General features: G+C 38.4%; 1 protein-coding gene across 1 annotated transcript in view; it reads left to right on the top strand.

The window, feature by feature from the left end:
* eys (eyes shut homolog) overlaps positions 1–16,678 on the top strand; it is a 212,093-nt gene that overhangs the window by 86,741 nt on the left and 108,674 nt on the right. The window contains 6 exon segments of the mRNA XM_057341382.1: positions 2,694–2,790; positions 4,416–4,523; positions 6,473–6,618; positions 10,094–10,265; positions 11,411–11,489; positions 16,313–16,512. Of these exon segments, the coding sequence (XP_057197365.1) occupies positions 2,694–2,790; positions 4,416–4,523; positions 6,473–6,618; positions 10,094–10,265; positions 11,411–11,489; positions 16,313–16,512 (802 nt within the window).

Genomic DNA, 16,678 nt, shown 5'->3' with positions numbered 1-16,678 from the left:
AAGATTGTTAATAATAGGAATGGCCGTAGTTCACCTTGATGAATTCATCAAGGTAGTTAATGACCCTTTGGTTTAAAGTTTAAAGAGAGTGCATGTGTGTGCATGGTAAACTCGCTTTGCCCATTTTCTGTCATTAAAGTTTTTTCAGTGGATTTTTTGCTATAGATTCCCAATAGTACATAAATGTAGACGTTGCATACTGTAAAATAAAACATGCTGGGTAGATTCAACCCATGGATTGGTAAAGAATTATTTAACCCATGGTTGGGTTTGTCCATATTTTACCCAACCATGGGTTAAACAACCTAGCATTTTTATAAATGTAATGTGGGGAATATTTTTATACTTTTTTAACCGTACAATACATGTGGGTTTATTACACTCACTTTTGTTAAAAAAAAATACAGATTTGAAAAGGCTGTATGTTTTCAACTAGTTTGTTTCCCAAGGCTATAATGGATCCTTAAACATCCAGATTTCATTAGGCTGTGTTCCTATAGATATATTTGAAAGCAGTCTCATATTGACTTTGGAGGATGTTTTGTTTCAGGGATTACCTGCATGTCTTCGTAGGGTGCACAGAGGATGCTGGGAGAGAGTGATGGAACATTTGTTTAAGCCACAGGTATTTCGCTTTACGCCGTGACAGTGGAGAACCTCTGGTCTCAATGTGTGTTCCTCCTGCAGATGCATTAATGTTGACATTCCAGATCTGCCCAGGAGAGATCACCAAAGGCTATGATTGACAGTTCATCTTCTACAAATGCCAGCTGTATAGAATTCAACCGATATTGTACTGTACGCTCATGAGCACTCAATAATCAGTGTGATTGCTAGAATCTAATGAAATTTGGGTTTCATAAATCGGCCAGCTCTGAAAATGCTTGGGAAAAGTTGTACATTTCATTGGAGATTTCGGTAACACAATAATTTCTTGTTTTACATCCAAAAAATGGGTTTAATCCATGGTTGTGTCAAAAAGAGACAAGCCCAACTTTTGGGTTAGCCTAAGGTTGTTTCAACTCAAAATGCTGGGGTGTTTCAACCCATGGTTGGTCAAATATGGACATTTTCCAGGTTAATTTAACCCAAACTTGTCCCTTTTTAACCCAACCATGGGCTGAAAACAACACTTTTAGGCATTTTTATCATGAATTCACAATAAACAATACATCTACAACATTTATTAATCTTAGTGCATTTAGATATCAGCATTTATTTATACATTTTAAAATAAAAAGTCTTATTTGTTGACATTAGTTAATGCATAGTGAACCATATCAGGAATGAACTATAAACAACTGTATTTGTATTAAAGTGATAGTTCACCCAAAAATGAAAATTCGGTCATCATTTACTCACCCTCTTGTCATTTCAAACCTGTATGACTTTTCTTTCTTCCGCAGAACATAGAAGAAGATATTTTGAATTGCTTTCTTCTGCTTCATACAGGTTTGAAATGACCCTCAAGAGGGTGAGTAAATGATGACCGAATTTTCATTTTTGGGTGAACTATCACTTTAACTAACATTACCAAAGGTTAATCAATGTTGTAAAATGTGATGCCAGTTGTTAGTTATAATGTTAATGAATAAAACCTGTTACCAAAATTTCATTCATCTTTCTTTGTGTATGGATAGGTTTCTAGCCTAAAACTTTTTTCTCCACATTAACAGCACATATTCGCTATCGAATATCTCTTGAAAAATGTTTAACTGGGTGATGTTATTCTGTGTAGTCTCACTTGACCTCAAATGAACCTTCTTCTGTCGACGGCGAGAACACAGGGAATAATTTATGACACGCATTAAATACAGATGGGCCTTACTACTCATTTGTCATCTGATTGTTTCCGAGTCATTTCTAAGGTGAGAAACCTCCCCTTACTTTGAAGTGCTTCGGCGGAGACGAGCTAGATGTGCTGATTTGTTTCAAAATAAAGTGCGCGTACTGGAACTGTAAATATATTCGGGGGTGACTCAGAATCAAATCAAAGCTCATTACGCTTTTGAAAACATTAGCAGGAAATGCACGAGGCTGGCGCTTTTCCTTTTGTCTCTCCACTGTCGTGTAGTTCCTGCTCTCACTGCTAAACTAATTAGACAATAAACTCACGAGATGCTGTGAATGGTAAAAGCTGGAAGGATTTCTTTAAGTTCTGTGCTTCTATACATATCCGAATGCCTTTTAAAAGAAGCATTTTATCTTTTGGGCAACATTCGCTGAAAAAAGTCTCTTTTAAAAACATTATTCTGAAGCTTCTCGCCAAGCGGAGGACAGGCTTATATCAGCAGCGCACCAGAGAAAAGCTGAATGTTCTCGTCTCCCAGGGCCTTTTTTCTCCCGACAAGAGCGCTGAGCTGATTACCCCCTTCCCTCATCCACGTAATGAACACGAGCAAAGAGGCTCCTGAACTTCACCTCCTCCATCTCCCACATCTTAACAAGATCCTCTCCACACTTCCACCATGAGCCCTCAGCCTAATCTGCGGAGGCACAGAGGTATTATTAGAGGCGCTCGGGCCCTCGGAGGAGACGCCGGGAGCGTGGGGCCCGGCAGATGAGATGGGCCACGGGGAGGTGCACGGTTCCATTAAGATGCCATTCACTGAGGGCCTTTGTTATCATTGATCCTAGCGCTTTCAGGGAGCGGCGAGACTTACTGATCCATGACCGTCTCATCTGTCTTGCAGGGTTCGAGGGAGCTCTCTGTGAAATTGATAGCGACGAGTGCGTCTCCAGACCTTGTCAGAACCAAGGCTATTGTGTGGATGGGGTCAACAGTTACAGGTCTTTTGTTGCTTTTATTTGTCATTTTAGTTCTCTGTTGTGTTTGTTTTACTTTGAAAAGGTACGCTGACCTCTGGCCCTGTTGCTGTGTGATGTTACAGAAGTAGTTTGCTCAGAAAATAAACTTTTGGGGGGGAAGTGCTTCTTTCATTATTTATTCAACAGCATGTCGTGCCAAGCTTGTGTACTGTTTTTCCAAATTTCCTGAAGTAACAGCATGCAGGTTTGGACTGACTTGAGGGTGGGTAAACAATGACAAATTCGTAATTTTTTTATGAGAATGTCTACTTTTTGGATACAATATGATTTGCAAAAAAAAACTGTTCATATCTTTTATCAAATTAAATAATATAAGTAAAATTATACAATAAAATATCTGATCTGTTATATGCCACAGAACAAATTAAGAGACTTGTCACTGGCAACATGACAAGATGCATGAAAACTGATAAAAATCAAGGTTATCACATAAAAAATACTTTTTGAACTTTTACCAAATACTATACATGTATCAATATTACTGTTGTATAGCTGTGAGTAGAACTTGTTTTCTTTGCAGTATTTGAGGTCTGAAAAATTTCAGAGCATCTTTTCTGTTTTTTTCACCTGTTTCTCCAGTTTTCATTTTCTGCAAATAAATGCAAATAGAAACAATGTTTTATTTGAAATTTGGGAGAAATATTGTTTGTAGTTCAGAGAATGAAACAAAATGATCATTTAACTTAAACACATACCTATAAATAGTAAATTCAGAAAAATTGAAAATAATTTTGTAATGGTCTCAGCTCAGCTGTATAACATTATAAATTCCTTTATACATAAACGCATATTTGCCTAATTTGATATAATATTATATTATTAAGCAAATAACACTTCATTATTAATAAAATGCAAGATAACAAAACAATCCAGGTCATGAAAGGTAGTATTATATAAGTATCTTATATGTGTAGCCCTCTTGCGGGAATGGTCTTTTCGGATCATGGCACCGCATTCCAGTTGAATTGAGGTCAAAGCTCTGACTTGACTTCTGTTTATGCTGCTCAGTTGCTCTGCCTGAAGCTGTTCGCTCCCTTAGTTTGCAGTAATTTTCCAGACATTACACTCTGTACATTTATCAGAAATGTCCATTTGGCCTCATTTGTCTACATGACGTTTTTTCTTGTAGTGCTTTGGGACACCCAGGTGGTTTAGCAAAAATTAGAGCCACAGCCATTTATTTCGGAATCTATTTATTTTCGGAAGGGCAGTCATACACTCATTATTCTGTACAGAGTTTCATGCAAACACAAAATACAAAAACTACAAAATATTGATAAAGAAGTATGACAATTATACAGGAAAAGACAGGAAGAAAATGTGCAAAAGTGTCATCATGTATGCAAGTGTGGCAAAAAAAGATAAATATCCTATAACGCAATGGAAAATACGGATAAGTCATATTACAGTACATGCAAGAACAATGTATAACACTAAAATATTTATTTTACATATTAAATTTTAAAGACGATTGTAAGATTGGAATTAAACTGTATGATTTATCTGTTGACATTTCAGAACTTCAGAGTTTCACAGACTGCTTTTTACAACTATAACATGATTCCACTTTTGTCATCTCCATGCAGCTGTTTCTGCAAGCCGGGTTTCTCGGGCCGGCACTGTGAGGAAGACATCAATGAGTGCGCCTCCAACCCCTGCCAGAACAGAGGCGTCTGCCAAGACCTTGGAAACAGGCAAGTACCATGGCAACACCGAACTGTTGTTGTTGCGCTTTTTCGCTCTGTAGGCTACTGCAACCCTCATAAATTGATTATGATGTAGGGGCCCGTGTATCCTCTCCCAACTATTTGTTTTTATTAGACGGCCAAGAAGATATGAGACAAGTTTGAGAGTAGCCTGTGTGTTATTGTCTAAAGTGATCCGGTTTACATAAAAGGTCTTTTTTCATCCTTGACATATAAAAGCTGTTGGACTAAACACAAGTGAGGGAATAGTTCAGCAGGTTAACATCATGCCTGTATATTGGTTTTCCATTGCTGGTTCCTCTCCTCGTTGTGCTTTAATGGGAGCCCTAGGGCCACTCTCAGCGTATTCGGGCGGAGGAATCCCAGGGCCAATTTGAGTCCTAAATGGTTTGTCTCCGCTTTGTCCTCCATCATGTACGGACTCCCACGTGACCGCGTGCTCCCAGTGTTTCCGTTTTTCTCAAGCGCTCATTTGACACATTGGGGCTTCACAGGTCTCAGCAGTACTTTGCTTTGTTTTCAAAGGTTGCTTGTTCTGTTTCTCTGCATTTTACTGACAGAATAGCAACTTGCTGATATCTGCTTTGATAATATTTCAAACAGTTTGTATGTGTTACATCAGGCACAGTGTTTAAGGAAGGTAAGAACAGCAAACCGGATTTGTGGTCTATTATTGTTATGATTATTGTTAGAATTATAACATTTACTTGACTTATTTATGTATTTACAATATATAGCAGATGCCTTTATCCAAAGCGGCTTACAGTTGGGGGAGCAAAGTATTAAGATAGAAAAATAAAAAACAACAATCTCTCAGGTCAAACCCCCAGCAATCATGTCATGTTAAAGTTGTTGATATGTGCAGCGACGGATCTGCATCACAGAAGCACTGAACTGGTCAAGTTTAAGGATGACAGGAAAGTTTAAACAATATCTGAAGCAAATCAACTTGTCAATCATTTTTTTCCAGTGATAGTAGCAGCCATAGTCATGAATAACAAACAAACCTCATATCTTTTTGCTGTCAGTCAGACGTGCGTTTTTCTGTCCATTTCCTTGCGGTTTTAGTTGGGACACTCAGTCACGAGATTTTAAAATGTAATTTAATATTTAACACATGAATATACTTCCCTAAAAAGGATTATTATTGTTATTATTATTAATAATAACAATAATGTTAATCAATTTACATATTATAAATAGTATTAATGTAAATAACATAATTAGTATTATTATTATTATTGTTAATACTAATATCATTAACATTGATTAACATTATTATTATTTGTCATGATACTGGCAGAACAACCCAATTGCACACAGTCCAGTAGAACACAAAATCTTTATTAAATCAAAAACCCATGATGGGGACAAACTAAACAAAACAGGAATTCAAAACAAAGACTTCCCACGAGGGTGCAAAATAAACAGAGTCCAAAAATAACATAAATTATAAATCCAAGACACGGCAAGGCAAGACGGGAACAATATAAGCAGCACGGGGACTAACATGAACAGGGTAAGACGAACCGGCACGGCACAGAGAATACTAGGGACTTAAGAGGGGAACACTAAGGAAGGATAATTAACAATAGGCAGGTGAGGGGAATCAAACACTAAGGGGAAGCTAACGGGAAACAAGGGGGCGGGGCCATGTGGCGCAAAGTCATAACAAAGGCCACGTGTCTTCCACACAGAACACAACAGGCACAAAAGACATGACACTGTCACGACCCTGTCCACAGAACTGGAAAACTACTGACAAGAAGGACAGGATCATGACAATTATTATTATTAATACTATCATTAACATTAATATCATTAACATTGATTAGCATTATTATTATTAATACAATTAATGAGAAGGCATTTGCTACAATCATACTGTAAATGTTCTCTGCTTGACCAATCTACCCTGCTCTGATTTACATTTCCAGTTTCCGATGCATCTGTGTTCCTGGATACTTCGGACCGCTTTGCAGCCTGGATGTAAATGAGTGTGAATCTTCCCCCTGCCTCCATGACGGCGTGTGCATCAACAAGCCCGGAGGCTTCGCATGCGTCTGCCCTGCCGGCTTTTCAGGTACAGTACGTCCCCCACGGCCATACCCAAGACACAAAATCAATGAGAGAAACTAGGACTTATCGCTTCCACGTGGACTCCACGTTCCCCGCGGCTCGACAGTTTCTCTGTGGAAGGAACACACAAATAGCTCATCAGCACATTTAGCAGATTACTAATTAATCCCACACTCCCACCTAAAGCAACACACACAAGCACGGTTTTAACCTTGAGTTACAGAAGCACCTCTTTCACATCATCTTCTGCATTTTAAGCGAGTGTTTCCTCAGCTCCCCACTGCTCTTTTTCTTGCACTGTTTTCCTCTACCCAGAGGGTGATCTCATTCGTATTCGTAGAGATTGGTACATGAAGTCTAAAGTGCACATTTTTCCATGTTTGGATAAATGTTAAATGTGTGGTTGATATTATTGACCGGATCTATAATGTGGAGATTATTTTCAACTTTAAAGATATGGAATTGGAGTAAAAACTATTTAAAGGCCGGCCAGAGGTGGCATTTTTTAAACCTTTGCTTTTATTAAAAATACATAAAAAATAGCTTATGAATTGTATTACTTTAATGTTGTGTGTAACTCAAATTGATATTTAATTATAATTCTACATTGATAGTATCTACAAATACTAATGAGATCACATTGCTGCTTAAACTCAGAAAACTGATATCAATGCTGTTTTTGGGTGGGAAATCTCAATCGCCATCAGCCAGCTTGAAGATTAATTTCATTTGTCTCTCCTACTGTATCGTCAATTTATCCTCATCGCGCCGAGGGAAGAGAATGAAATCTCGAAGGATCCGCAAACTCCTGGGAGAGCTCAGCCTGACACACGGGCCCTAATTCCCCACAGAAGCCTCCTTTATTATCAGGCCCCTCTCTGTCGTGTAGCAGTCATTACTTTCCTCTCAGCGCTGAGCTCATCTGAGGAAGCCGACGCGTCCCCGGAGAGCTCAGGCCAGAGGATATATTCTGGATTGGTTCAGCCAACTGGGGCTCACAGAAAATATTTGCCCTAATAAGATGTGTAACGGCATCCCAACTTCTCAAGGAGGCGGAATCAAAGATAAAAAAAGCAATATGCGGCCGTCTGCCGCCCCGACGGGTCCTTATGGCTGATCTGTGGCGAAATGATTTTTAAATTGAAATCGTGTGTTGCACAGCCACGGCGTATAATGGGCCGTGTTTGGTGAAATGACGTCATTTGTGATTGCGCTGGGATCCGCCGGGTTTCTCTTGAACGCTTTTTATTTGGAGGGGGGGGAATCGTAGACATGCTGGTGCTTTTATTATGTGGTTATATAACAGCAAAGCAAAGTTGTTTAAATAATGTGGGAAACTAGTTCTGGGGCACCATTGACTACCATAGTAGATTTTGTTCTACTATAGTAGTCAATAGTGCCCCTGAACTTTTGTTTACAAACATTCTTCCAAATATCTTTTTGTGTTTAGAAGAACAACGAAATGTTTACAGGCTTGCAACAACTTGAGGGTGAGTAAACGATGACAGAATTTTCATAAGAAATCAACCAAATCGGCCACAAGTGCACCCGCGAAATTAGTGCTGAACTCAAATTGTGCATCGTACAGCTTCACTTCACCATTTCTGCACCTCAATTTGGTGTTTTTTTTTGGTTGTTTTTCTCAAACTTGGCTGAAGAAAGCCCAGTCTACGTATAAATCGCATTTCCCTGTTGTTCATTTATGTCGTACATGCAAAATTCAAACTCTCCCCACACACGGATCTTTTTCCGCTCGTTTGGTGAATTTCTCTCTCGCTCCATCTTCTCTGTTGTGTTGATTTTTGTCTCTCCAGCCTTCCTCGCTTCTTATCCTCCCTCTGACAGAAAATCTGATAACTCGCTGTGGATTCGAGAAGTTCCTGCAGAGAGGAGTAATTGAGGAGTGGAGGAGAAGATTATATGCTCTTTCTCTCCTCTCACGCGAGTACTGTGAGCACCCTTAAGAAAGCCAACACTAGGATTAACCCGACAGCTTTATAATCTCTCCCCTGCACGGCTCCTCATATTCTACGGAGTCAAATGGAACGATGCATTATTTGTCAAATCAGACAAGGAAATGCCGATTAAGAGGGTTTGGTATAATCCTGTTAGGAACGCTGACGGCGTAAATCTGTTGTCTACGGAGCGAGCGAAGCAGGTGCGGACTTTCCGAAGATCTGCAATCTAGTGGCGTAGCGGCGAGAAATGAAGCGGTTGATTGACGGATGTCTTAAAAAAAACGTGTCAGGAACTTTAGTCATGTAGAGACAGAATATCACAGTCTGTGGTTATGTTGTGGGGTTAATGAGATTTTTACAGTTAATTCATACCCAGTCAAGACGCTGACACTTTCTGGTCGTGTTTGTAGATGGCCTGCCGCAGGGAAATAAATTCATTACGGCTTAAACAGCGGGTCAATGTGAAGCGAATTTACATCGGTGAATGAGCGATTGGAAAAAACACTTTAATTAAAAGACGTACCTTTGTTTATCTACGTCGCTTGCGAGACGATCCAAATGAGCCCAGCGTGAAAAAACGGCACTAAGTAGAAAATGTTGAAAACTACTTTAGTGGGAAATATCACGGGCGAGCGTTTGTTTACTCGCTGCGCGGAGTAATTGAAATGAAGCTTTAATTTACTGTCGGCGTGTGACCTCAGCCGTGGCTCGCGGCTTCGCTTTCGCCCGAAGTTAGTGAATTATTTCTGTAGTCAGGCGTGAATTAGGTTTACGTTCCTGTAATATCTGCATATGATTTATAAGGTTTTGGAGATCGGGTTGGCTCTCTATTTAGATGTCTCGAGGCTTTTGGAAAAGCTTCCATTTGTTTGTGTAGTTACAGGGGGAAGAGTAATGGCTGTCTGCTCTTTAGTATCGCAGCTCTTTGGCTCGCGTTTTTATCTTCGTCATTTGTCAACCTGTCCCCGGGTGTCTGCCGAGTCTTTCTTGCCTCGGGATTTTACAGGCTCTTCTCTAGTTACTGAATTTACTGGGTTTGCAGGTAAATTATGACCTATTAAGGTGTTTGTTACTGAACCTTTTTGGAGTGGATTTACATCAACAACTGGGTCATAAATCCGGGTCGGGAATAATGTACTTTATACAGTTTCGCTGGTGTTGTGGTTATTTCACCTTGGGCTCCAAAGGTTTGTGTATATATGTGGGCACTTGACACAGAATGTGTCTATTCACTTACAATATGACTGTATAACTAGTGCTTACAGTTTCATTTTTAGTTTTTTGCCCTTTTTTACCTGTGCATTGCAAAAGCTTGTGACAAATTAATTTGCATGCGTACAAATTTGCGATGCACTCCCTCGACAACGAGATAAGCTCTGCATACGTAATTATAAAAGAATGAGCAAAATGCTGATTTAAATCAATTTAGATGGAGTACATCTGCTTCCCACAAGTACTCCATATCAACCACAAATGCTTGATGTACTTGTGTATGTGGCTCTCATTTTGTTCTCCATAAAGGTACGTGGTGTGAAGTGAACATCGACGAGTGCCAATCTAATCCCTGCGGATTCAACGGGAGGTGCATTGACGGTCGTAATGGGTACCAGTGTGTGTGCTCCAGAGGTTTCATGGGCCATCACTGTGAGAGAAATATTGATGAGTGCTCATCCAGCCCCTGTGTTCATGGGAGGTACATTAATCTTGCTGAGCGACTGCATTTCTTTCAGATGTGAGATTGTGAGGTTTGTACACGCTCACCGCAGCTGTTCTGAGAGAGTGTGTTTTTAAAGGTAATTGTGCCAGCGGTCTGGTTGGATTCGGTAACCACCTTATAATTTGTCATTGCCAGCTGTTTCTTTCACTTCAGCCATTTAACAAAGTTAATCGTATGATTTTACAAAAAAGTGCTGAAACATAAAAAAATCACAGTATTGGTGGTACAGATTTTGCCTTTTCAGTTTCTCTGGATGGTTTTTATTTTTGTCAAGTTTACATTGTAGACTGAATACTGTAATGCTAATCATGTGATAGTTGACCCAGAAATGAAAATTCTGTCATCATTTACTCACCCTCTTATCATTTCAAACCTGTATGACTTTCTTCCACAGTACACAAAAGAAGATATTTTGAAGAATGTTGTTAACCGGCACCCATTCACTTGCATTGGTTTGGCGTCCATACAATAGTATGGGTGCCGGTGCTGTTCCGCTACCAGCTTTCTTCAAAATATCTTCTTTTGTGTTCTGCGGAAGAAAGAAAGTCATACAGGTTTGAAATGACATAAGGGTGAGTAAATGATGATAGACTATTCAATTTTGGGTGAACTATCCCTTTAAAAGTTCAAATTCAAAAGTTAAAGTGTTCCTGAATCTCCATTGGTTTGCAGCACAAAGGTCAAGGGTGCTGATTATGCTAAATGCATAAATGTAAATGTAATATCATAAAATTTAAAGATGCATGTGAAAACAGAATCTATAAACTGTGTAATGTTAAACTACATCTTACAGTTTGTTTTTAGGATAGACAAACAATATAGTTAACTGTTAGTTGGTTTAACGAGGAAATGAGCTATAGCCTAGTAAACGTTGCACACATGAATGAACTAGCAACAGATTTCTAACAGAAGTCATAATACGAACTCATTGCTTCTTTTCATTGCTTCTGTTGTGTGTATATATAAAGTGTCTGTCAAAAACCACTGCGCAGGTAAATGGGTTTGGTTATGGTTCTGCTGTACCTTCATTGATGTGTAAAATCATCTTTCATAAATCATAAATAATGAATGCAGAGGTTGGAGGTGTCAGGTCATATAAATGATGTGTTCTTTCATTGCAGTTGTGTGGATGAAGCTGACGCGTACAGCTGTCAATGTGAGGTTGGATGGACCGGAGGCAGATGCGAGATCAACATTAACGTGAGCGTGTTCTCTTTCTGACTTGTTGTAGAATAACAGCTTAAGTTACAATGGATCTTATAGGTTCACTCTCATAAAGTATGTGTGAAATAAAACACATTGTGTTATAGAATTATATATATATGTGTCACATTATGTGTCATTCTTGTGTTGTCCATAAAGGGATAGTTCACCCCAAAAAAGATTTTTTTTTTTTTTCACCATCAGGTTTTTCCAAACCTGTATAAACCTGTTTGTTCTGTTGAACATATTTGGAAGTATGTCAGTAACCAAACAGTTCTTATCCCCCATTTACTCCCTAGTATTTATTTCCCTACTATGGCAGGAAATGTTTGTCTGAGCTTTCCTGTGGCTCAGTGGTTAGAGCATGGCGCTAGCAACGCCAAGGTCATGGGTTTGATCCCAGGGGATTGCACATATTCAGATACAATGTATAGTATAATGCAATGTAAGTCGCTTTGGATAAAAGTGTCTGCCAAATGCGTAAATGTAAAGGGGGGATGAGATCTGTTTGGTTACTGACATTCTTCCAAATATCTTCCTTTGTGTTCAGCAGAACATAGACATTTATACAGGTTTGGAACAACCTGAGGGTTAGTTAGAATTTTCATTTTTGGTTGAACAATCACTTTAACTAGACATAGAGATGTGTTCAGTTAAGAACAGAATGTGTTATTAGCGCATGGGCTATTTTACTGATCGCTACAGTTTGATATGCATTATTTTAGTGGCAAAATGCATTCTTATATTAGGTTATATTCTTATGTAATGTTTTTGTATAATGGCTTTTTCACAGTTGATGTCCCAATTACATAATTCCCCCAATTGTGGCATAACTGTTCATGGAATATAGGTATACAGTATATCCACTGTATAATGTTTTTTAATTCATTAATAGTTCAAACGGAAAAAATCAATTCACATTGTTGGAAAGCTGTTTCACAGAACAAACAGTATAGTAATAAGGGGAAAGGTCAGTGAAAACAGGAAAATTGTGAAATATATAGAATACATGGTATTCTATAGATAAAAAATGTAAACATAATTGTCTGAAGGGTTTTAATCGGCCTGTCATATTCATTCACTATTAAACAAGTGTTTTAAACAGACAGTTCACCAAAACATTTAAATTCATCATTGACTCACCCTCAAGTCATTCCAAACCTGCTTGAATTTCTTCTAAAGAACACAAAAGAAGATATTTTGAAGAATGTTTGTAACCAAACAACAAGGTCCCCAATTGGCCTCTCTTGTATGGACACAAAAACCCGACACGATCTTACATTATTTTCTTTTGTGTTCCACAGAAGAATGAGTCATGTACAACAAGTAGGTGAGTAAATGATGACAGGATTTTTATTTTTGGGCGCATCTCTTTAATATAATATCACATAAATATTTTTAGGTGACAGATGTAGAGATGCAGACATGACTATTTAGATAATGAACATTTTTGACTTTGAAGCAATTTAAACAGAAAAGGCCGAGGCTGTGATGTTTTAAGTTTTAACAGTGACAGTAGCTAAACCTGTCATATTTCATTCTGGAACCAGGAGACTGTCATATATGACTGTATGAACAGAATACAGAAGCACATCGGCATGTAGTATAGTGTGTACTAGAGCTTTGACTAACGCTTGTCTGTGGTGGGCCTGAGCATCTACTATTGACAGGATATTCAACTTTTTGAAGCTCTAGCTGTGCTGCCACAGGTGGCTGCTTGTGCCAGCAGCTGTTGACTTGTTTTATTTATGAGTGCTTTTTTATAAGCGGGTTGATTTGCATTATGTTTTCAATAGTTGATTGGTGGCAACACGGTAAGTGTGAAGATAATTATGAAATGTGTTTCACCACAGTGGACCGTATGAGCTGTGGGGATTGGGCAGTCATAGTCGCAACAGGATGTGTTTGTGTTGTAGCGAAGCCAAATCAGGATGGTTTGTTGTAATTTCCTTTTTTGTTGTTGGTGGAATGGAAACGAGAGCATTGCAGAATACATGTCAGATGTTTACAAGACCACCACTTAAAGGGGTCCTTTCTTTAGCGATGTGATTTTTCCTGATGTGTTTCGACATACGTTATGCATTATCTAATAATAAATCGAACCTTAATGCTAAAATGTTACAGAGTTTGAAAATAGGCACATATTAGCCACTTGAAATATTAACATAATGCAGGTGCATTATTGCATTGACGTAAGCATTTCTATAGTCATTTTCTCAGTGAATAACCTGTTCATTTGTTTTGCTATATAAATATTGTATGTAAATATAGTCATCAATGAGAATGTTTGGACATCATTAAGTTGCTCTTTTTACCTCTCGGACATCCATTAATCAGTCCGTTCACAGTGGATTCACCACCAAATGTATTTAGCTTCCTGCAGTATGTTCAAATGTCACGCATCAGATTCTGGAGGTGAGTCAACACTGCTGTAGGGCGCAACATTCACAGCCAGTAAAGATCATAGCGTGTTGCATCACCAGCCGAGGAGACACCATGACCACAAAGGTGGTTTGCTCAGGGCGAGGTTCAGGCATTGGTGTCCAGCCATGGTGACCACTGCAAATGTTGTGTTTTCAGGTAGAGGGGTGAACTGTAGTGGTTATAAGGATAGCACTGGTACAGTAACTGAATTAATCTGTCTGGATCAAATGAAAGGTTGCTGGTTCAGTTTTAGTAGCATGACTCTTAAGCGAGGTGCTTAATGGGATAGTTCACTCAAAAATGAATATTCTGTCATCATTTACTCAACCGCGTGTCATTCCAAACCTGTATGACTTACTTTTGTAGAACACAAAATGAGATATTTTGAAGAATGTTGGTGGCACCCATTGACTTCATTGACCGAGTCAATGGGTGGTGCCATTGTTTGGTTACCAACATTCTTCAAAATATCTTATTTTGTGTTTGTGTACACAGAAGTTGGAGTCATATACAGGTTTTCAACCATAGGTTAAATAAATGACATCCAGTTGGGGTCGATTTGTGGGTTTCTGCACTTGCTTTTCAATGCCAGTGTTTGATTTTGTTGTTGAGGAAATGAAAAATGGAACAATAAAAGCATTGTGCTATGGTGTCTGTTAACGTTCATAAATGTTCAAACTCCTTTTATATTGAAAAGCATTTTGTTATCACATTTTGCTCAGTTTGCAAAGACGAATTTGTCATAAGTGACACTACATGAGAATCAAAATGCAAGTTACGAGAGACTGCAATACAATATCTGTCCCACTTTTAGATTCTAAACTTTCAATCAGAAAAAATTAAGAAAATGGAAAAGGTCAGCCGTATTGTCAGGTTATGGTTTTCGAAAATGATTTACAGGGAAATGGAGTGCCGTAATCTCTTGAGGAGAGAGGAAAATTGAGAACTAAAAGGTGAAAGAGTGCAATTTAACAACAGCAAATATCCAGCGTATAGCACAGTAATCATGTTATCACATTATGTATTTCTGTCATAATCCTGTTCTGGTAAAAACTCATCATTTGCTTTGAAGAGTATATGTTTTATGTGAAAATGTAAAAGCATCCCACGCATAATGTGTGCAATTATGGATTGAGTATGACCAGCGTTCCGGTACAATTTAAAATGCTCCAACAGATCTGCTGTTTAATCTGGCACATTTTGTACCTTGGTGACTGTCTCTTCTAAATAGCCGTTACAGAATCATCTTAACACATGTACAAAAGCCTGATTATAAAATGCTACTATCCCTAATTGATTTAATACCTAGCACAGGCTTAAATGTGCCCCTGGGATGAAACACTTGGCTGGTTTGGTGGATTTAAGAGGCTTGTTTAGAATAAATCATTAGCTGCTGTGTTTTGCTGTAATGGCTCTATAGAAACAGTTCATTTTGGATTCTTATTTACAGTATCACCACCACTTATGAAGTACTATATATCCTTTTATCCGATCCTCTTTAAATCACAGTGATGTTATTAACTATGGACATGTGCTGTAAAAACTGTATAAGGGCCCAGGAAAATGGCACTGATTAAAGAATGAACTTGTGCCTCCAACGTAATTTATGGTAAACATTTGGCTTCCGACGCGTTACAGATTCACTTTGTACTTTTAGTACATGTAGAGAAAGCATTAGGGTGCTTTGGATTCAAGTGAACTTTGATCTTAAATATCATCCATTACGTGTGGAATCAATATGTTTTACCTTTCATGTTATAATTTTGTAAAAATAAAGAGCGAGAGATTCATGTGAGAAAATGAAATATGCTGTGGCATTCTGTCTTCTTATATTAGTCTCTTAAAGGGATAGTTCACCTCAAAAAGAAAATGATTTGGTCACACTTCAGAATAGGGGGCAATGCCCGCTATTAACAAACCTAATTAACTAAGACTTTTTCCCCAATAAACTCTTAATTTGTTGCTTATTAATAGTTAGTAAGGTAGTTGTTAGGTTAAGGTATTGGGTAGGATTAGGGATGTAGAGTATGGTCATGCAGAATATGTGCTTTATAAGTACTAATAAACAGCCAATATGCCAATAACAGTCATGATAATAACAACTAGTTAATAGTGAGAATTGCCCCCTATACTGAAGTGTTACCAAATATTTTATCGTTTATTTACTGTCAAGTCATTCCAAACCGGTTTTTCTAAAGCACACAAAGGAAGATATTTTGAAGAAAGTTGGTGATCGAACTACATTGGCCCCCATTGACTTTCATTGTATGGACATAGAACCACTAAGACATTTCTAAAAAAAATCTTCTTTTGTGTAACACTGAAGAAACAATCATACAGGTTTAGAACAAAATGCAGGTGAATACAGTTTCTTAATCTATTTTGTCTTGTTTTAGGATTGCGAGACTCATCCGTGTCTTAACGGTGGATCTTGTGTGGACCTTCTGGACAAATACGCCTGCATCTGCCTCGATGGTTTCACTGGGAGGAATTGTGACATCGACCAGAACGTGTGTCTGCAGAAGTCTCTCAATTTTTCCCTCTGTTTCAATGGAGGAACATGCGTGGATGGTCCAGGAGCCAACTTCACTTGCAGGTGAAAACAAGACTTCACATATTATGTAAATCTAGATGGAATGTCTGGTCTCTTTCATTATTATGTTAACGATATTATGTCACTGATTCGGTCCCTGTGGACAGTATTCATCCAGATATATTTTGGTTCCTCTGGCAGTTCTCTCCAAAAGGTCTGTAAGGTTGCC

This window comes from Triplophysa rosa, linkage group LG9 (assembly GCF_024868665.1).
Source record: "Triplophysa rosa linkage group LG9, Trosa_1v2, whole genome shotgun sequence".
NCBI lineage: Eukaryota > Metazoa > Chordata > Actinopteri > Cypriniformes > Nemacheilidae > Triplophysa > Triplophysa rosa.
The sequence above is the reverse complement of the archived record's forward strand: the minus strand, read 5'-3'. Positions and strand labels throughout refer to the sequence as shown.